Source organism: Pistacia vera, unplaced genomic scaffold (assembly GCF_008641045.1).
Source record: "Pistacia vera cultivar Batoury unplaced genomic scaffold, PisVer_v2 Contig340, whole genome shotgun sequence".
NCBI classification, from domain to species: Eukaryota; Viridiplantae; Streptophyta; class Magnoliopsida; order Sapindales; family Anacardiaceae; genus Pistacia; species Pistacia vera.
Window position 1 is genome coordinate 708,349 of NW_022196158.1, and position 22,763 is coordinate 731,111.

General features: G+C 36.8%; 3 protein-coding genes across 3 annotated transcripts; 1 reads left to right on the forward strand and 2 right to left on the reverse strand.

The window, feature by feature from the left end:
- Positions 1-294: 294 nt before the first annotated feature.
- Positions 295-5,570, reverse strand: LOC116138378 (ubiquitin-like modifier-activating enzyme 5). Its single transcript, XM_031424085.1, has 14 exons — positions 5,371-5,570; positions 4,855-4,923; positions 4,630-4,743; positions 4,300-4,428; positions 4,067-4,135; positions 3,596-3,748; positions 3,479-3,515; positions 2,780-2,862; positions 2,503-2,577; positions 2,115-2,189; positions 1,908-1,994; positions 1,683-1,798; positions 1,330-1,376; positions 295-768 (listed from the first exon to the last, which is right to left on the reverse strand). The coding sequence occupies exons 1-14, from the start codon at positions 5,458-5,460 to the stop codon at positions 629-631; spliced, it is 1,284 nt and encodes a 427-aa protein (XP_031279945.1). The 5' UTR covers positions 5,461-5,570; the 3' UTR covers positions 295-628.
- Positions 5,571-6,979: 1,409 nt separating this feature from the next.
- On the forward strand, positions 6,980-7,726 carry LOC116138321 (protein N-lysine methyltransferase METTL21A-like). The gene has a single exon (XM_031424037.1). It carries the CDS (start codon positions 7,006-7,008, stop codon positions 7,675-7,677), a length of 672 nt encoding a protein of 223 aa, XP_031279897.1. The 5' UTR covers positions 6,980-7,005; the 3' UTR covers positions 7,678-7,726.
- Positions 7,727-8,647: 921 nt separating this feature from the next.
- On the reverse strand, positions 8,648-22,447 carry LOC116138325 (regulator of nonsense transcripts 1 homolog). The gene is given in 33 exon segments (XM_031424041.1): positions 8,648-9,056; positions 9,374-9,493; positions 9,568-9,699; positions 10,131-10,202; positions 10,299-10,361; positions 10,525-10,898; positions 11,082-11,190; positions 11,356-11,430; positions 11,755-11,889; positions 12,137-12,214; positions 12,292-12,390; positions 12,479-12,592; positions 13,020-13,036; positions 13,039-13,065; positions 13,068-13,130; positions 13,133-13,171; positions 14,134-14,281; positions 14,359-14,430; positions 14,506-14,648; positions 15,335-15,401; positions 15,500-15,571; positions 15,991-16,062; positions 16,145-16,267; positions 16,829-16,937; positions 17,186-17,304; positions 17,388-17,438; positions 17,621-17,723; positions 18,277-18,292; positions 18,425-18,533; positions 18,656-18,706; positions 18,820-19,023; positions 19,549-19,800; positions 21,732-22,447. Coding segments are annotated over 33 exon segments (3,951 nt in total). The 5' UTR covers positions 22,323-22,447; the 3' UTR covers positions 8,648-8,924.
- Positions 22,448-22,763: the final 316 nt, after the last annotated feature.

A 22,763-nucleotide genomic window follows, 5' to 3' on the forward strand; every position in this document is an offset into this window, starting at 1 on the left:
GATTGACTTTCTGGATAATAATCTCTACAAACCAAGGTTTATTCTTAATAACCCTGCAACCAAGATCTTTAAGTTTGGGTACTCTTGATTGGATGACTTAAGCCATTTCATTGCTAGCCACCACAGCTGTGCCTTTATTCTTCAAGTCTCTTCCGGGCAAGTGACAATGTTGGCATATCTCATGCTCATTGAAGCAAATAATCATGGTGACTGTTCGCTCCCAATTCATACATTCAGTACTAACAAGACAGTAACATTCATTCATCATTGCTGATAAATTTCAAGAGTTAAATAGGGAAAAAAAAAAAAAAGTTATGACCATGTAACAAAGCACGGTTTAAACCTATGCTCTAGTCTCTAGCAAGCACAAAATTTTGGGGCTGGCCATTTCCCGGTTTCCCCTTGTATAAATCCAATGCTACAAAATGAAGAATTATGGTATGGAGATCGTACATGTTAAGGGTAAACCCTAAATAGTTTTTAAAACAACAAAGTATGGTTGTATTGTATACTATAGCTTCACACCTGAGATCAAACTAAGACCGCATCATAGCCCACAAAGGGTACAGTTACAAGTGTAGATCCCCAAATGTTTCTGGCAGATTTTGACTGGATTAAAATTTTGATATTAATCAGCATTAAGGGCATCAAGTTGCCTCCGGAGAATTTCAAGGTCATCAACCGAAGTATCTGTTGATCCAGGAACAGAGGACTTTTGAAATTCATCTGCACTTGGGAGTTCACGAGTAAGACCTTCGGGAAGGGCATCTGAAAAAAGCAGGGGCAGATTAGGAAGAGGGAGGCAACTCAATTAAATAGATACTCCTTAAGGTTGCCAAGCACACAAGAAATTAACTGAAACTTAAAATCTCAATTAAGTAATAATATAGGGAATATCGAACAGCAAGTGTAAACAAGTTGCAGGAGTATAATGTCAACATAAGGTCAAGAAGTAAATTTTGCTGTACATAATCAGTTTTTTTAATAGCTGTTTTAATTGTATTATAATCTGTCCAGAGTGACACTCATAAGTCTGAGCTCGCAGGGGTTTAATCACCAGTTATTTTGCCTATTGTCGATGCAGAATCTTTAACCTAACTAGAAAAGAATGTTTTGAGTTTCCAATAGGAGTGAGCCACAGGCTTGGCAGATCCCTGGATCGGGGCTATAGCCACTTTTAACATGCACAGATTCTGCTAGGCACATTATGGTTGGTGGAGCTTAATTTATATATATTGAGAAATTTTTTAATAATTATGTACTCAAATCTCTAAGCAACTCAGCAACAAGAATTAAAAAGGAATGCCAGCAAAATAAAAACAAGGATACCTGCACTTGTGCCATCCATCCTATCCTGCTCGCTATCATCAACAATACTGAAGAAACGCAAAAAGAATATCAATGAACTTGGTACTTAAGGCCATGGGGAAAGCACTACGTAATAACAAAAGTTCACGACATTCTTAATATGTTTGGTTTCATCTAGTGAAACAGTGTTGCAAGTTCAGAATTCCAGTTGGAAAAGTGAACTATTCCCTTTTTCATTAAATGGAGATAATCCAGTAATTTACGTAGTTTATAATTTCTCTGAACATATCATAAAGAGAATATATATTAGTTTCCAGAATTTCTTGGTTATAAGGTAAATAAGGCATATGCCAATGCATGTTCCTGAGCTCCACCTTATGTTCCATTCATTATCAGCATGAAGTTGACATTCTGTTGCTGATAATGCTTCAGCCTCCATCTTGGCTTTAGCTGCAGCATCCCTGGCTGGCTTTGCCAGAATATATTCTTCCTACAAAGTAAATATAATTTCTACCATCAGAAGAGAAACTAAAAAACCTCAAATAGGTAAATTTATAAGATCAAACCCAGTTAAATAAAGGCTTGGATCCATACAATACCTGCCGCTCTAGACAAGCTGCATTTGAACATTGGGGATTGGGTTTCATTGCCATGGTTGGAAAATAATCTTTAAGGGAATTATATCCCTGCAATCAACAAATTAAACTGGAATGTTTATACTACTGCATCTGATAGAACCTTGTCAATTGCAAGAGCAGGGAAACTTGTGTGTCCATGTGAAGAGAAAAGAGTGATATAGGAGTTACCAAGTAAGGGGAAACATATCCAAAGTTCAGCAAAAACTTAAGTGTATTTTGAACTAGAAGCCCAGCAACAACTCCCTGAGGGAAAAAAAAAATTACAATAACAGGATATGAAAAGATAATAGCAGGAAATGAAAAATTGATGTAGGACTAAACAGTAAATAATTAACTTTATCGAAATCTTATTATAATGGAAACAAAAGTGTACTTAAACAAAATTATGACGTAAGTGACATATCAAGACAGTTACACCAATAGCATGTTGAGTGTATTTCTTAGTGATAAAATTGTCTGGTTCCTTCCACTTCAATACAATCACCATCACATCAGAGTAAATTACTACAATGGAGATAGCAGCGAAAAAGAGTTGGTGAAGGACATAAAAGATTACCATTGTAGTAGGTAAAGATGCGGCACAAACTCCCTCGCGCTTGAGCGTTCTTTCATCCACTCCAGATGCTACAACCTTTGAAAAGAAGATACACGTTCATATTTCACATTATGAAGTATAAAATACATTCTTTTTACATGGTACAAAACTTGTATGATTCAGGGAATCAATGTAGATGATAAACACACACACTGTATATTTCACAGCTAAAATAAGGCTATCAATTCTGCATTGAAGTTTCCTCCAGAGTCATAAAAAATCAGATAAACAAACATACCAAAGGCGGTGCACAAGCAAAACAGGCAGTTTCTCCAGGAATTAGTAATTGTATATGCCCAGAAACAGCATCCTCAGATACACCTGTACAGAATTGACCACTTCAATAAGTATTGATAAAGATCATTAGCATATGTCAAAGGTGTGCAACCCAATACAAAAATTAGGATAAAAGAAAGTCCACTTTTGACAAAGAAAACAAAATGCAAATGATCACTAAACTCCAAAGAGTAAGATGAAGATGAAAAAATTAAATATAAAAATAAAACCATCCAAATGCACATTCACAGTGCACATGTGTGGTCTGAGAGCTAGTGCATTTGATTAAATAAAAGTGACATGTCTCCAAAGATTATATGATGCCCTAAGATATCTGTTAGGATCCCACATTGGAAGGGAAAGGGGTGGTGGGCATATGGGCTATGAGGGCTTGGGCATCCTCCCTTGGCAAGCCGGTTTTCCAAGGGGAGTTCTACCCAAGCCCATGAAAGACCCATTGCCTAGCCCAATTGTTTGAGTTGTTGGGGTGGGTTCCTATCAATATCCCTTGTGAATGAGTGGCATAATCATATTTATCTATATATATTTGGAAACAAGGATATAAGGCAAGTCTGTTCCATCTCAAGTTTTTAAAGAACTAACTGCAAATAAATTTGCTCTTGATAAAATAAAATAACAAAGCAAGGACTACTTTGCTTACCAGACTCCATCCATGTCTGATTCAACTCATTGCACGCCTGCACATCCACAATAAAATTAGATACCAAGTCAAAAAAGAAAACAATAGGGAAAGGACTGATGTAACGATCATTCTTACCTGGTTTACAGCCATCCTTGCTTCATAATTATCTACACAGCTTAAGACCAGATCCACTCCAGTACCTTCTTTACTTGGACAAAATGATTTGTTTCTTAAACTTGACATAAAGGTATCAAAGCCTTGCACAGTTGTGATGTTTAGTGTGTAGCTCTAAGCAAAACAACGAACAAATCAACATGAGAGACTACTATCAGATTATAAAATTGTTTATTAAATAAACATCTAAATCTACAACTATTACTATATTGCTTTTGAGGAAACCCTACTCCCTTACCTTACAACTTCTCTCGATGTGCAAACAAAAATTTTATGCACCAGATTTGTAACCATTAACCCAAGCAACCATTAAATAAGTAAACACACAACAATGGCTCGAAAGTAAAAATAACAGAGGAAAAATGTACAAAATTATGAACTTCACATGTGTGATAAAGCTACAGAAATGCAAATTTATAAGCAAACACTTACTTCAAGCACAACATCAGGATTTATGTCTGAAAGGGTCTGAACAGCTGCATCAGTCTTTGTCATACCAACCTAGAAATGAAAATCAAATGATGTAATTAACAGAGAGTTGATCCCAAGACTGTCATCATATATAGACAATCATGATCTGCATAAGAAATATATTGGCATCAAGCTTATAATACATAATATATCCTGTTATATGTAAGAAGTGTGGATATATATGAGTATTACACCTGCTCTGGACGAAAAAATAGTCTATTCATATTAGCTAACTCCACTTTGTCATAATCGTACAATAAAAGACGACCTATGCCACACCTTGTGAGCATCTCAGCTGCAACACTTCCAACACCACCAACTCCCTGTAATTTCATGAAGATCACCAACAATAAATGCATTAGGCATTTGAAAAACACAGAAATTACAAACTACAACAAAACCAAAAAACTACAAATAGAGGTCTTATGCTCACAAATGCACATGTAAAATCTTTATTGTTCACTTTTCATAAGGAATTGAAAACAGATGAAAGAAAAATAAAAAAGGAGGGAAATAATACTGACAACTATGGCAACTGAGAACTCCCGTATTCTCTCATAGTTCTTAACAATGCCCATTCTTTGAAGTGCCATGAGCCTACTATAAGGGTTGCTATCTACCACCTCAGCACTCATATCCTGCCACAAACACACTTAAACGTGCATCAGTATAAAAATTAAACATCAAGTACAACTACAACATTGCACTAAATATAGAAGAAGAAGAGCCGGGATTCATGAGGGCAAAACCTTGACTTTTGAACGCCGAACAGGTACCGACTTTGCCATATTTGTGAGATTTTCGACACGCAATCGCAACTACAGACCAAAAAAAAAAAAAAAACTCATGCAGAGTGTTAAATACAAATTTCTCTTCTCTGTTCAAAAGTAAATTAAAAACAAGTTACATTACTCAATTTCCTCGCATTGCAATTAGTCTTTTAAACCAAAATTTGAATCTTATCTATCAAAACTTTACAATTCCAACCAAAAAAAAAAAAAAATCAACATAAGAGCATGTAAAAGATATTTAAATTTTCTTTTAAAAGAAATTAAGATCATGCAATTTCAAGTTCTACTTGAGAGTAGACATAATAAACATGCAGCGAACCTTTCGACAGAAAGTAAGAAAAAAAGAAAAAAGAAATAATTTGATAAATAGCGATCGCGAATGTAGTAGTGCATTTTATTAAAAGAATAAAAAATTTGAATCCAAATTGACTCATAATTCTGCTGTAAGAGTGGAAGATCCGAAATCGAAAATACCTTGTCGATTGAGGAGTGAAGAGAAGGATCAGGTAATGATTGCTTCAAAGATTCCAGATCTTCAATCATGTCCTTCAATTCAACCTCCATTTTTGCCCCTTTTCTTCTGGTTTTGCAGTATGTGTTTCTGTCTGTACACTTAATCACTTGTGTTGCTGAAGAAGTTGGAGTTGGGGTGGTAACGGAAGTGCATTGGGCGTCGTCTTGTGCTTTATGTTTTTGGGCCTTAGCCCAAGATGAATTATATTAGGCCTTAAATAAGCTCATGTTGGAGCCTGAAATCTATTGTGTTACAGTAGGCTTGGACGTAGGTTTTGATTTTAAGTACGAAACTCATAGTAATAGAAAAATGCCACGGACACCGGCACTTTGCACCAAATCTTTACACTGAATACTGTGTTCATTGAATTAGATGAGTTATGTATCACGTTAACAAATATTTTACGAATGAATGATCATCCATCAAATATGGACGATCGTTAATTTAAAATAGACTCACATCTATATTATATGGATGACCGTTCACCTAGAATGGATGTCCGTTTATAGTTTAAATTAAAAAAATTTGACCTAAATTATTTATGGATGCCCGTCCTCTTATGAGGACGACCATCCATAGTTATGGACAGTCGTCCTCATAAGAAGACGGGTGTCCATCTTTTAATATTAAAAAAATTTGAAAATAAAAAAAACAAAAAAAACAAAAATTGAGAATGGACTCCAGTCCACTCATTTGGATGGCCGTCCATTTATCCAAATAAGTGTACTGGCGTCCATTCTTAAATTTTTCTTTCGATGAAATGCTCAAACAATGTCCAATTGTGTGTCCATACTTTTACTTAAAATCATTTTTTTCTTTTATTTTATCTAAAAATAAATATTTCATCTTAAATTAAACAATGGATAGATGGATGCCTGTCCATTGAATGTAAAATTTTTTGGACGGACGTCCATCTTATATGGACGCCTGTCCATAGTAAATAGACACTCATTCATATAAGATGGACCGGCGTCCATTATTTTTCTTTTAAAAATTTTTGGACCGGCATCCATAAATATTGGATAACTGTTCATTTACAAAAGACTCTCACATGGTTATGTTTGACTGATTATCATGTCTTTTGATACAAAAATTTGATATAAAATTTCGATGTAGATATCATTACTTTAATATCTTACCCCAAAAAAAAAAAAAAAAAAAAGTACGAATAGTAATAGAGCTATATGGCTACATGCCCTCATGTGATAGTGTCTCATACTACGTGTCCCTATTATATACAAAGTCCTGATTTTCCCTCTCTGTACTGACCCTATTTTGTAATTAATTTCGTATGTTTACAAACAGTATCAAAGCAGTCAGCTGAGGGCAGCTAAAGAGTTGAAATCGTTTTTCTGATTCCATCAACCTTGTAGTGGTTAGCATTTCTTTGTCTGAGTAAATCTAGAAGTGGATGAAAGCGTTGAACTTACGCCTCTCCAAAGAATCAATCCATTTCCTACTTTTTATTAACCAACTTGTCTCTCTTTTTTTTTTATTTCCAGTTTTTTAATTTTCATTTCTCTACATATAACCTTAATAATCTTCTTTATCAAAACCCTCACCCAACAAGTAAAAACAGGCTTGTGTCTAGACGAATGGGCATCAGAGAAATCGAAGTAGCTGGCCACAAACTTATAATACACGAGCAGGACAACGTTTACGACTCGCTCACAGGTCGCGCACTCACCGGTGCATGGCTCTGGGACTCTGCTGTAATCTTAGCTCATTATATGGCAACCCATTTGGACTTTCAAACCAAGTCCGTGCTCGAGCTCGGTGCCGGAGCCGGCCTCCCAGGACTGACAGCGGCTAGGCTTGGGGCCAGCCGGGTCGTTCTCACGGACGTTAAGCCGTTGCTTCCCGGGTTAACAAACAACGTTAAGGCCAATGGGTTAGGAGACCGAGTTGAAGTAAGGGAACTGGTGTGGGGATCGGAGGAGTCAAAACAGAGTGAAGTGGGGGAGTTTGACTTTGTCTTAATGAGTGACGTATTTTTTTATCCGGAGGACATGGTGGGGTTGGGAAAGACGTTGAAGAGCGTGTGTTACCGTAGTAACACTTGGATTTGTGCAGTGAGCGAGGTAAGGCCGTGGACGGGTGATTGCTTAAACGAGCTAGTGAATCAAGGTTTTAGAGTTACAGAGTTAGAGAGTAAACTCGGCAGTGGTTCATCCGGCGAAGGCAAAGATAATTTGGACGCGTTCGCTGTGTTTCAACTAATATCACCACTTCAAGAAAATTGCCACGAGACTGACATATTTATTTGAATGATGTGTCAAACACTGCTGTTTGTTTAATGATTAAAAGGGAACTATATCGGCAGATGAAAATTTCGAATTTTTTATGCATAAAAAATGGTTTTTTGAGTTATTTTGTTAAAAATGGTGCATTAAATGACTTAAATGTTTAAAATAGAAGGGAATACTTCAAGCTAATCACTTTAAAGTCAGGTCATGTTAAACGCTAGGCAATTTTATGCTTCATTTATTAAAATCCTCCAAAAAACAACCAATCCCAAGATAGGTTACATAACATAACACAATTAAACTTCATAGTAAAACCAATCACATTTTTATATACCAACAATATCTAGGGTGATAGTAGTTGCACTAGTTACACTTTCTTCCACTATGTTTGTCTATTAAATAATGTGAGAGTATAATTACATGTCAGGAAGAAGCTGAAAGGGTTAAGCGACTTTCCTCAATCCTCACCATGCTGCTGTTCTGTACAAAACTTTCAGTGGTGACAGCCTCAAACTAATCGGATTTTTTCCTCATAAATCAATCAAAAGCAGATAGCCTCTTCTCTTTTAAGATCAAACCCTTTCCACCAAACCCATGTCATGTAATTCTATCTCCCTCGTACCAATATTACCTTTTTTTTTTTTCTCAAAACAATAGAAAACTTCAATCAGGTAATCGGGGTTATCCTTTTTCTTTCTCAGCCCTTGATGTGCCACCCATTTTTGCGCACACACCCATCAACCACAGTCACTGGCTGAGAATATATTTATTCCCANGAAGCTGAAAGGGTTAAGCGACTTTCCTCAATCCTCACCATGCTGCTGTTCTGTACAAAACTTTCAGTGGTGACAGCCTCAAACTAATCGGATTTTTTCCGCATAAATCAATGAAAACCAGATAGCCTCTTCTCTTTTAAGATCAAACCCTTTCTACCAAACCCATGTCATGTAATTCTATCTCCCTCGTACCAATATTACCTTTTTTTTTTTTCTCAAAACAATAGAAAACTTCAATCAGGTAATCGGGGTTATCCTTTTTCTTTCTCAGCCCTTGATGTGCCACCCATTTTTGCGCACACACCCATCAACCACAGTCACTGGCTGAGAATATATTTATTCCCACATGGAAATCATCTCTACAGGTTGTAGAGATGATTTGTCGCAAGCCTGCACTTAAAGGCAGATATATTTGGGCACACATGACAGCACAAACCAAGTTGCTGAATGCAAAGAATATAACCCATCATATTCCAAAGCACCTACAGCCTCTCAACCATTATAGTGGACTTTCTGGTTTTGTGAGCCCTGGCCCGGTTGTGGCTGCTGCTGTGAAGCCTGCAAATTTAGTGGTTGAGTGTTGTAGTGGGCAAAGGGCTGGGAATACAGAGAATTCATCAATCCCTGCACATAAGTTTGCCATCTTATATAAACTGCTTACTAAAGAGGATCACCAGGTCAGCAAGACAAGATTAAACTTGGCAAATTAACAGACGCATAATGTTGTAAACAAACTATTTGCTGAATCATACAAGCCAAATTAGCAGAGGCAGAATGTTGTAAACATTTGGCTATGTATAGAAAGCCTCTAACTCCTTGATATTTGGCTTGTATGATTCAGCAAATAGTTTCCCAGTGGCCAAATGTTTCTAACATTTGCACTTTGATAATTGCATCTTGTAACAAAATCTCCATCAACTACAATTGGTATAAGAAAAAACCTGAGACTGAAGTTGATTGGGATTGGTTACACCAAAGTGGCTCTGCGATGCTTCATCTTGTGTGGGGTCATTAAAGCCAACTTGAGTAAATAAACCTTGTGATCCGTGAGCCATGTAGTCCTGTAACAAATGAAATTAAATAGGAAGAGAAACAAATAACAGCAATAACCTAGACATATTATGGCAGTCCAAACCTGAGACATGAAATCATTCCCAGAACCAAAACGAGAATATCCAGCTTGAGAATTCTGGTTCAAGAAGTTGCCAGGAAATCCACTCTGAGCTCCTTGTGTAACATAGTCAACAGTATAGCCACTTTGTGAAGCCTGCTGAGTAGGTCAATGTGTCAATATCAAAAACTAGTTAGTTGAGGGGGGGGAGAAAAGACATTAATTCATTAGGAGAAAACTACGAAGTCATAATACATTTAAGCAAACAATTCCCCAGAACTCTTCAATCACTTTCACAATGTCAACAGTATTTCATTTGCTTCCTAAGCAATGGACGCAAATAATGATTACCATGTCTAGCAACCCTTTATTGGTTTTGACAAGCAAAGCCTACTAATATAGACCTACTTTTGATGTACAACTATACATTGTGAAGCTGCCAAGTAAAAAGGCCAATTGTGTCCAAATTTCCAGATAAAGAAGTAAGCCCTGCCAACCACCCCTCCACTCTGCTACATTTTACTAACATATATCATATAGCATTGAGCATAAAACTTGATGACATAAATGTTTTCAACAGTATATACCTGAGTAGAGAAGTCAGCAACATTATAAGGAACATGTGATCCCTGGCTTTTGAAGTCATCACCCAAGAAGTCCTAATTGGAAGATGAAAATACAACTTGTAAGTAATGAGTATTAAAAAAAAATAAGTCCATGAAAGTAATTTGTTAATCATGATTAAGTATGAATACCTGAGACATGCCTCCCATGGAAAATCCATCACGGAAAGTTTGACTAGCCCCTTGAACTGGCATCTGTCACATTGAACAAATAAACTCTTAAGACACAAGACTAGATGAGTTTTTTTTTTTTTTTTTCCAATGAATTAACATAAGATTCAGGTTCAAATTTCTTTTCTTTTTTTCTTTTTTTTCTTTCCTTTATTCTTGTTTTTGAGGCAGAGAGAGATATACGAACATTATTAACAAATCCAGGTTGTGTCAAAGGACCACCCACAGATGGTTGGCTATTTGGATTCTCAAGAGATGGAAAGTTGAAAGTAGAACCAATAGTTCCAATTGATTGCTGAGAGGTTTGCTGGTGCTGGAGATGACTGCCGATTGGAGCGCCAGCATTACCACGCCCAGCCCCAAAACCCCGACTTCCCGGTTGAGGGACATGAGGAACAGCTCCAACTGGTCCATGTACAGCTCCACGAGTTGGAATAGCATATGGTTGAGAAGGGGGACCACCCTGAAATGGTGGAAGGGGCACACGAGGCATAGGGAAACCTGCAGGATGTACTACAGGTTTATGAGTACCATTAGGTGGCACAGGAGGCATATATGACCCTGTAATCGACAGAGAATGTCAGCTCAAGCAAGACTTCTTCAATTCAATAAAATATCAGCTACTAAAAATAACCGGGGGAGTGTCATAGCATTATATCACCGTGCGTGCAGCATACTCATGACTTCATCAATATTACAGACTTATCCCAAATACAGAAATTCAATAGGCTAGAGATTGCATACCCCTACCACGACCGCCTCTTCTATCAACATTTGGGCTGGATGATGAGATATCATTAGACACAATTCCAGGCCCACCACCACCAAAGTAAAGTCTTCGATCATTGTAAATCTGTGTTAAAATACAAATTCTCATATCACTTCACATCCGCTCAAATAAACCAATATGAAACCATAAATTGAATCGAAAGCCGGCAAAAACATCCTTAAGAAACAAAGCCCATGAACTAATATTACATACGGATCAACCAAAAACCCATTTTCATCCAGGCATTACCTTTTTGGGCTTCTGAAATTGAACCATACTTTGCTTTAAGTTATTTAGAGGCCCCTCAACCAAGCACTCGTGCTCCTGGTACAACATTCATGAACAGTTTTAGTTTAGAACATAGGAAATAACGATAGTATTTATCTGCATAACTGTATATACCCAGTACAATGCCACAAATTATCTTTATATACTTCTAAAACAGAAAGTTCAAAAATTGAAAGACGTTGCCAACATAACATATGCAGCTGCAACTTCATTACCATGACATGGTGCCAGGTGTCTAACATATAACTAGCTTTTAACATCAACAAACCAATTCCACATCATAAGTATACCCAGTTGGAGTCTAATTACACTATTTATACAAGTAGCATAACCACAGAAAAGAAAGTGGATAGGAGATACCTTGTAGTGTGTCAATAAGCCATTCCAAAGTGGCTGTTTGCTCAGAACTTTAGGGTTTCCCAGAATAACGATACCATATCGAGCACGTGTTAGAGCAACATTCAGCCTACGAGGATCATTAAGGAATCCAATACCCTGAACATTTATTTTCATCACAATATTATAAGTTGTCACATAATAAAACGATTTCAACAGGGGTAATCTATTTACTCTTATAAGGGGTGTTAAAATGTGCCAAAGTACTAATGGAAGGATGCTGAAATTTTGGAAATTAAAGATTTTCCTCATCATACCACATTCCACTCGGCATACCATATTCACATTCCCATTAACAACGAAAAACATCATGCATTAAATTAACATTGATGACAACTGAACCAACCTGATGTTCATTACTCCTCACACAAGACAAAATAATGTAATCTTTCTCTCTTCCTTGAAATGAATCAACACTTGCAACCTGTAAAGTTCATATAAATTATAGACACAGAAACCAAAGATCGAGTGAGACAACTGTTTGTCAAACCTATGCATTACCTCAATTTCCTTGTACAGTTGTTGTCTGAGAGCACCATTCCTTGACATATAGTTCACAATATATGCTCTCTGTCCCTCGTATGGCGTTATCACCCCAATCTATAAAATGTCAAAAACTTATTTAGACCACCAAAACACATATTAAAAATCACATCTAATATAATTTCAAGGAGAACCACATATATACCTGGCTAGGGACCACCCCACTCCTTAAGAAAGTAGTTACAATTTTCTCAACATTTGCGGCCTCAGTCCGATTTAGATAGGACGTTCCACTGGCACTAATCTCCTCTTGTCCCATCTAAGAAAACAAAATTACATGATACAATGAAATTCAAAATATGAACAAGAACCACCGAAGAAGAAAAGGTTCGCACAGTACTATACCAGAATCAATTCATGTTCTTAGCAATCAACAAAATCTGCGTGCATCTTTGCTTTGTAGAACACACACACACGAAAAAAAAAAAAAATGTTGAGGGAACTTTCCTTTTTTTTTTGGGGGGGGGGGGGTTGGGGGGGGGGGGGGGTGGGGGGGGGGGTGGGGGGGGGGGGGGGGGGGGGGGGGGGGTGGGGTTGTGGTTTGGTTGTTAAAGAAATTTCTCAGCTTCTTTTATCACAATCAGTCAGACCATCAAGAACAGGCTTAAGTAGTTGAAATAAGTAGATTGATTTGTCAAGTTAAAGTGACAATGCCCAAATATAAAGTCATTACACAGCTATAATACCTGTACATAAAAGAACATGGACGATTTGGCACAGGCCACGGAAATCGATTCCTGATGATTGCCTCTCATTAATAGTCACACCATTTTGTAGTGTGCCTTCATAGAAGCTTTAGAAGGAAATTCAGACAGGCAAGGGTGCATGCGGTTTGAACCTGTAATCAGAGGACAAAACATATTACATTTGCGACAAGACATTATTTATCAGCAACAATCTGAAGTACACAAAAAACATGAAATCACAAGACATCCATTCTCACATCCCCATTTTCTAAACCATTTTCCCAAAAATCAAGACCTCTTTTTTATCACAAAAATCAAAACCATTGACATGTCAATCTTCAACTTCTCGGCAATAATAAATGTAAACAGCACTTAAACTAAAACACTGCATGTACAGAAAGGGGGGGGGGGGGGGGGGGGGGGGGGGGGGGGGGGGGGGGGGGGGGGGGGGGGGGGTGGGGGGGGGGGGGGGGGGGTGGGGGGGGTGGGGGGGGGGGGGGGGGGGGCGGGAGGGGGGGTGTAGGAAGGGAAGGAATAACATGCTGACATTGTTCCACCATCGAAAGGAAAAAAATAGACAATCTTTGGCTGTCCAGCAGATGCTACAGTTAATCAATGATAAAAAGCTGCAAGCTATGAAGTCAACATTGACTTGAACAATAAACAAAGAAGGAAAGGGAAATGCTGGCAGGTTTAAGTGCAGTCTCTATATCAAAAAGTCATGCTCTGAGAAAAAAACTCACTCGACGTATATGGGAAGACATCAAACAAATGGCATCAGCATCTAAAGACAATTCCTAGCTTTACTATAAAATTCAATGATATATAAAAAATAAAAAAAGTCGAAGCTGTTTTCTACACATAATAGATTTGATATGACTACCATCAAATTGGTAATCATGAGCATAATAATGTCAAAAGCAGTGTCTTCATATGCCCATCTAAACAAATTTATACATCTCCATACAACATAAGCCTGATCATTGCAACAAACTTCCAAACAAGATCAAAAGCCATTGCCAAAAAAAGAAAAGAAGCAAACAATACAATCACAAGCAACAAACGGATCACTACTACTATGAAACCTACCTACTTTACCCAAGCAAAAGAAAACTAACAACTGGAATCTTCACCTGCAATCTAATTGGTTTTAAACCAAGTAAAACAAGGCGTTCAAAAAGAGACTGGGCAAGCCCAGCACGAGCTGCTTTCTTGCACATAATGACTGGACCGAGTTGGCAATGATCACCAACAAGAACAACCTAATTGAAAAGTTTGTCGTTAGTTGCTTAGAATGCAAAGATGGTATAACTAGAATATAGAGTTTAATCCCAGGTACCTGTTTCGCCCCAAGAACCAAAGGAATAAGACACTCAGGTTCTGTTGCCTGAGTAGACTCATCAATAAGTACCTAGAAGACAGGAAAGCCAGTAAGCCTACTAAGTATTTAATGATGATTAAATGTTTAAATAGGAAGTTCTTCAACCTGGCGGAACCTAAAATTTGCCAATCGAGGATCTCCCGCACCAACACATGTGCAACAAATGACATCAGCACTCTGTGAAATTTCCCTCTCTGTTGCCCGCTTGAGTGCTTTGTATTTTTTCTCATCACTGCTCGACAACTCCCCTGTAATTTTTTAAATAAAAAATGTTCCAATTAACAAACCCAGGAGAAATATGTTTCAGCATCCGAAATACAAAACCCACGTCCCACTAGAATAAAACCAAATTAAAAGGTCAGTCACCCAAACATGAGAAGTATATAATTGCCCACAACAACACAACAGTACCAAACATGTCCATACATAAGAAACACTGATGAGGAAATAAAAAACATAAACATTAGAAAACATATATCAATTTTTACGTGGTTTAGAAAAAAATCTCACAACATCAAAATAAATCTACAACATAATGCTCACATAATTATCCACGTCCAACAACATATATATAAAACAACCTTTTTTAACAGTTTAAAATACAAAGAGAATGGCACCCAATGTCAAATATAGGGAAAATATCTCTAAAGATGGAGTATAATTCATCTTCAATAACAGTTTACCTGTGATGCATGACATGTCTATATATTATCTGCACTGAATACTAATGATAACATTCTTTTAATCAAGAGAGCAGAGAGGTCCTTGCATTTTGCGAAGAGATGAACCCACTCAATATAAATAAATTCAAACACTGAACATTTATATCAGTACCCTTAGTTTAGTAATTTAAAAACAAGAATCAATATGAAAACCTAGATGGAAGCTCCAAAAAGTACTCAAAAGCTAAGAAGAATTAAGTAAAGATGCTGACCTTGTTCATCTTTCAATTGTTGTAACTTGTGAAGTTCACTCTTCTCGGATGTGTCAAGATGACGAACCTGCGACAAGCCATCGTTAATATGAAATCATGCTAGAGTATACAATGTACAAGAGCATTAAAAGACGGAATAGCTCATGATGCAAAAAGGTGACAAACCTGATAATGAAGGGTTAAATGCTCAACTGGAGAGCTCACAGCTTCCCTTGATTTGGCACAAAGTCTAACAACCTTCAGTTAAATAAGAACTTTATTAAAAGGACATTACATAAGAAAAATTCAACTCAAATGAACCAAAAAGAAACATTGAATTAAAAAATACAAAAGGAATCATTGTTACAATTTCAAAGAAAAAAATGTAAGCAGTGTTCTACTGCAAAAGCAAAACTGCAATAAAAGTGACTCCTGTTTAAAATTTGAAAATAGTATTCATGTTTATGCATCATCTAATATGGGTCCGCTCAAAAAAATTCTTTGTTGTTTATAACATATAAAGTAAATGTGCAATTTAACAACTCTCCAAGAAAATATCATTTCCAGAAACAGTAGCATAAACAAAAAGTAATGATACTAGAATACCAAGTCAACATAAGATACAAATTAACAATTTCATACAACTTCATGGAAAGGTTTCTTTTTCTTTTCTATACCTTTAACCCAGTGGCACTTATCTTTTCAGCTAGCTGATCAACAGCAACATTGCTTGGTGCACACACCAAAACCTGATAAAAGAAAGAAACATCGTAAAGTTATGTGATAAGAACATAAAAGTGCCAATAATATAACAGCTGTAGAACAGCTTACCTGCCCTTGGCCCTGCTTGGCCATGTGGTATACAATAGCTGCCGAAGTGACAGTTTTCCCTGTGCCCGGTGGCCCTTGAATTAAGCTTATAGGCCTCTGAAGGACACTCTTTACAGCAAAAACCTATCCATTGAGAAAGGTAAGGACAACCCCACACAGAAACAGTTAAACAAAAGAATCTAGCTCAAAGAGCACACACTAATTTATGGCTGTAGTAATATTCCTAGTAATGAAATATTCTCACAGAAAAAGATTATACAAACTTGTATGCAAAAATGAGATTATTTCAGAGATACTAAACCTAAAGCAAAATGTTCATGTAATAATGGCTAAAGTGTAGCATATTTTGTTACAATTAGGTAATATAAATACATTAAAAGAAAATTAATAATTATCACAACACATTACCAGATAAAAAAGTCTAATACACAAAATCTAGAGTGCAAATTTCTGCATTTACATGAAATATGTGCCATAATCAACTTATGTAAGTCGACACCAAGATTTCTAACTACAGAATCCACAATATTTCATGACAGATTCTGAAAATGTATGCATCCCTCAAATAAGAAAAAATAAACAATTGCATAACTTAAGAAATTTACATTTAGAATATGAGATAATAACAGCCACAAAATCTAATGAATTGCACTTTAAAGGGTGCCAAAGGTCAAGATAGCCTACTTGCGATGCATTCAGCTCTGGAAGACCAGGTGCACCAAAACGACGAGGCAGTGTATTGCGAACCATCTGAACCTCAACTTCATGGCCCAACAAGTGGTGGTAAATATACCTGTTAAGAGGTAGTAGTTATGAAAGATTCAACCTAGCATACAACATAGATCCTCACCACCAACATAACAAATTGCAAAGTCTACTACAGAAAAATTAAAAGAAAAATTTAACATATGCATGGACATTAAAGTTGATATTATTTTTCCACTTATTCAATTGGAAGCATTCATATTGAAAATTAACAAATGTCCCAGAACCTTATCAATGCACAAAAAGATGTAAACAAAACTGAACCAGTGGACCTACCCACTAACACTTGTTTCATCAACGGCAAAAGTTTTCATCGCCCCCTGCATCCTATCAAAGCTTGTGCTCTTCCACACAAAATCAACACTGAACCCATGATTTATATCAACAGGAACCCCCTGCATTCAACAGTAACATAACAACTATTATCAAGTTAACTTGAAGTTCAGAAGCAGCAAATATAACACACTACCAAAACTACCTGACTCGCACGAAGCTCAAGTGCAACCTCCTCTTGTGCAGTTAGCTTGATCTGAAACAATATTGAGATATTTTAAGATTCAGACTTAGATCCATAAAAGCAATTGAATTATTTCAAGATAGTAAACAACTTATGAACATTTAATCGTGTAATTCAACTACAAACACATCAAATTCATAAAAGAGATTAAAAATATGTAATGATTGGAACTAATATTTGAAGAAAGAACATACCACATGCCCAACTGACTGCCATGCTGGATGAGCTGCATCCCCGGAATAACGCAACCTCAACTCATCNTGAAAAAAAAATGATAAAATTAAAACAGCTAGCAACCTCTAATAGTTAAAAAGATGTAGTGTCAAAAAAGTGCCTATCCTACTTTGAGTAGAAAACGTAAGAGTATGCAAACATGACTTTCTTATAACTAAGGGGAGAGAGTACCAAAAAAGTTTGAATGTCTAATGCCTTCAGCATTAACAAGAAGTACTTCAAGGATTCCTCGTTTCATGTGTGTGTCTCCCTGTGCATGAAAGATGGAATACATAATAGTGGCAGTTTTGCAAGCTCACTTTATTCAACAATGAACCTATTGTAAGGGCAATTTAAGGTATCTCTAATCCATCTCCAAAATTAATGCCTGTCAAACTATAACTGCTTAGACAATTAATTTTAAGTTACATTTTTCCATTAATCAGATGTAAGACAATTAACATGGTTTATGTTTGCCTGATTACACCTTTCAATATTTAAGTGTTCGTATTATCTTTTGTTTGATATAAGTTATAGAATTGAGAATTTAAGGAGAGTATATACATTTTCTTAGTTCTTCTTCTAGGAAGGGAACAGTTATGTAAAACTAGATGTTTCAAATTTCTCCAGAATCTACCGTAACTCATTGTCTTCTTGAAACAATGGAAGCAATTCAAATTCATCAAAGAACGAATTAGAAAGGTAGAAGATAATAAAAAACCGAGATGTAGAAAAAATTACTAATAATGTAACAATAATGAAATTACAAGGATAAGAATCAAAACCAAAGCAGTGAAGCACCTTTGGAAATACAAAATATGCAATACATTTCTTGTTAAGACCAATATCCCATCGAATAGTGACATTGTCCTTGCTTTGGGATTCTTTCATCATCTATATCAAGATTTAGACAATCAGATTTTGCACAGTATATTATAACAAAGAGCTCATAAGATTAAAAACTCTGAAAACACTTATCAAATCAGAAAATAATCCCCATAAATCATGATGCATACTTTATCATAGTCAGCTTCATGCTTAATAAGTGGTGCAAATACATTTTGATACTGCAACAGAAAGCGATTCAAGGTTAATAGCCATGAGATTAATTGCAATTTCTTCCAATATTTTCATTTGATACACCAAACCAAAATTTTAAATTATTTGTGAACAGAGAAACCTGATATGCATCTTCATACTTCAAGGCCACAGGTTCAGGTTCAGGTTCATCATCCACACCAGGCTTCCCAAGATCTTCAAGGGTAGCATCAGGATTTGTCTTCCAAAGTTCCTCTACCTTGTTAATTTGTTAAGCACTGATCTGACGTGCCCTCAACTGCTCCTGCTCAGATGGGATTTGTGAAGAGCAAACATGTTAGCAAGTCTAAGAATAAAGGACTAAAATCAATAACAAAAAGAAAAATACCAACCTTAACAAGCCATTACAAGAAACACCTATCATCAATCAAGGCGCACCACTAACTCAGATCCCAATTCATGTCCTTCAATGTATTTACATTCAAGCAAGGTTCCCTACAGAGAAGAACAACAACACTCTCCGTCTTAGCTGATATAAATCCAAGAAGAAATACAAATTGGCATCCACAGTTGTAGCATTCAAGGATAGTCTCTCCCAAAGGACTGTCCTTATGTTTTGCTCGAACGTACAAGAGAACCCACCAAAATCAATATGGGCCACCAAAATCCTGATCTCTCAGCTATATCACAAATCCAATTAGCATACTTGATTGCACCCAGTTGAGCACACGCTGAAATAACACTAACCAAAGTAACTTCGTCTGTTTCAACACCTGAATTTTGCATTCTCTCAAAATATTATATTGCTTCTNCACGTTAGCAAGTCTAAGAATAAAGGACTAAAATCAATAACAAAAAGAAAAATACCAACCTTAACAAGCCATTGCAAGAAACACCTATCATCAATCAAGGGGCACCACTGACTCAGATCCCAATTCATGTCCTTCAATGCATTTACATTCAAGCAAGGTTCCCTACAGAGAAGAACAACAACACTCTCCGTCTTAGCTGATATAAATCCAAGAAGGAATACATTTCGGCAGCCACAGTTGTAGCACTCAAGGATAGTCTCTCCCAAAGGACTGTCCTTATGTAGGCAGACTTCCTTGTGTTTTGCTCGAACCTACAAGAGAACCCACCAAAATCAACATGGGCCACAAACATATACATGGCAAGTTCCACTAGCTTCAATCAAGTTATATTCAGCCCTAGCTAACAATAACCAAAAGAAATCACTGAATGCAACCAAAAAATCATAAAAAATACTGTAAAACTGTATGTGTCTCTGTGTCTATAAACAGATCAATTTGTGAATACAACAGATGATTGGCATCACAAAATGATAGATCTGAAATATAACCCATACAACTTTCTTACACAAGTTTGCTCATTTAAAATAAAATTTAAGAAAAAGGGATATATAAAACACAATGATAAAACACAACGTAAATAAAAGCAATTTAGTTAAGCTACACTTGCCCCAAAAAAAAATTTAGTTAAGCTATATGAGTACAAATTCAACAACCAGGGTCCAGCATGCATCTTTTAGATGCAGGGTCCAGCATGCATCTTGTAGATGCAGGGTCCTGACTCTGGGGAATTTAATAGGGTCCAAATGTTAAGCATTTCCACATCTGGTGAACATTCACGAGACTTAAACATCTTATGAGTCTAAGAATGACTTTTTGTCATTATACCTAGATACAATATATCTTTATTTTCCTTATCAAAAAGTTTCTAAACTCTATGTGTTGTACAAAATATTCACTACTATATCACCAGCCAAAAATAACCGTTTATTTGAATATCAACAACGAATACTCACTACTGATTCTCTAGGTGTCTTAAATTGGGTTTCCTTCCTCATTATCAATAACACTTCAGTTTCTTTTAAAACAAAAAGGGTGCCATCAGATAACATGATCAAAATAGTTGTAATATCAGATGTCATAAAATCTTTTGAAGCTCCAATAATTACAAAATAAAAAAGTGAAAACAAAAATCTTTACAATCATGCTCATTTTATTCTCTGAAAGACAACACACAACCAGGAAGTAGATGCTCCTTTTATCTTAAACCTAACAAAACCTTCTAAAATTTCCCAGACTTCTGTCTTTCTTCACTACATCAGAACAGAGATTCGGATATTTCTTCATTTGAAAACAAATTTAGACTATATTGTAACCAGTTTTTCTTATAGGGCCAAATTTGCTTCCTTTTCAGTCACCCTAAATTTGAAAATAAATAGCCATTGTAGAACTTCGAAATTGAGACACATCCATCTTACTATGTAAAAAGAAACCAACATGAACAATCATATTGATTATAGTGCAATAATGAGCATCAACATAAAGTCAGTAGTCCACTCAAGCTTTCTCTAACTTAATTTTCAATAAAAGACTCATATATAATCCTCATAATTGTTTCTTTAATCCTTTGACTTGGGCATTAAATATAATCATTAAAAGGGAAAATTACAAAATTTTCAACTGCTCATATATTCAACCTTCTTACTGTCTTTACATACAATTTTCTTAGGTAATTGCAAATTCATGGATAATACTATCAACCTATTGAATCATATTTTTTCCCATCCAAGCAAAATTCTAACATTCAATGAAGTCTTCAGCATTAAATACCAACAGATAGTTAAAATATTAACAACATACAAGGTTAAACTCCTCGCTTGAGAAGTTTTTTTGTGATCTAATTTGCATGTGCTTTCACTGGTTCTAACGTAGATTACAAATTGAACACTCTACTTCAATTCAAAAACCAACAAAGCAAGCAAGACCTACAAAAATTCAAGCACTCTCACTCTTATCTCCTGCCAACTCTCATATACCAACTTAAAAAAGACTTGAAACAAAATAAAAGGACCCTAAAACGGAAGACAAGGTAAAACTGATTGAGCATAATTTAGATAGAAATCACTTCAACTTCCCTAAAACAATACATAAAAACAACAAAACCTATCATAAGTCAGCACCCCCTCAATCTCATCAATTGAAAAGAAAAACTAATTAATAATAGAAAAGGTGAAAAGAAACTCACCAGATGATTGACGATGTGTGAGCCGGAGGTGTTGCCTCTGGAATTACAGAACCACTTACGACATGACGGGACATTGCACCGTACAACACAAGCCGGGTTCGAGACCCCACAGTACCGACAAGCGTGCTCCGTGAAATCTGCTTTTCCATACTCGAACCCCTCCCCGTCATCACCCGTTTCCTCGAAACTCAATGCCGCAAGCCCGTCCACAATCTGACTACTACTGGTACTAATGCTATTATTGTTATTACTGTTATTGTTGGCTCCTCTTTTAGAAGGGGATGATGTGGCGGCAAGAGAATCGGAGTGTCGGTGGTGATTGTGGTGGTGATTGTGGTGGTGGTGGTGATCGGAGGAGGGAGGTGCACCGCGTGAATCGGAGGGGGTCGTTGGGGTGGTAGGAGTCGGCGTGGAAGCGGGGTCCACCGAGAGAGAATCGGAAGGCGTGGGCCAGGATACCGGCGAACGAAATTCTGGATAGGCGTCGAAATCGGACTCGCCTTGTGTGTTGAATTCGAGGAAGGTGTAGGCGTCGGTCCCCGTATCCGGCTGCGATGCGGTTTCGAATAGGTTGTTTTGCTGAGAATCCATGGAACAAAAAGGAGTGGTTTTTATTTTCGGAAAGAAAATTAGGGTTAGGGTTTTTGGTTAAACAGAGAGAGGGAGGGGGGAGAGAAAAAGAGAGAAAGAGAGAGTAAAAATGAGGCGAATTGTGTGAGAGAGTATGTTGTATTGTTGTTAATGTGGGTGGGTATGTGGGTGGGTTTGGGTTTTGGTATGTCCGTAAGTGTTGACGTTACGGCGCCAAGTCAGAGACAGAGAAAGAGAACGCGCGTGTGAGGAATATAGATAGCGTTACAAACAACGCACATCACGCGCCGACGTAATTGTACATAGAAGCGTGGGTCCCCATCTCAGTTATTCCGTGAGTTGTAACGGGGATTGAATATCAACTCAACATTATCAAGCATATGCTTGGAGCGTGGAGCGCCTTTTTTTCCTCTTTTAGCATGGAAAGTGACGTGAAGTGGC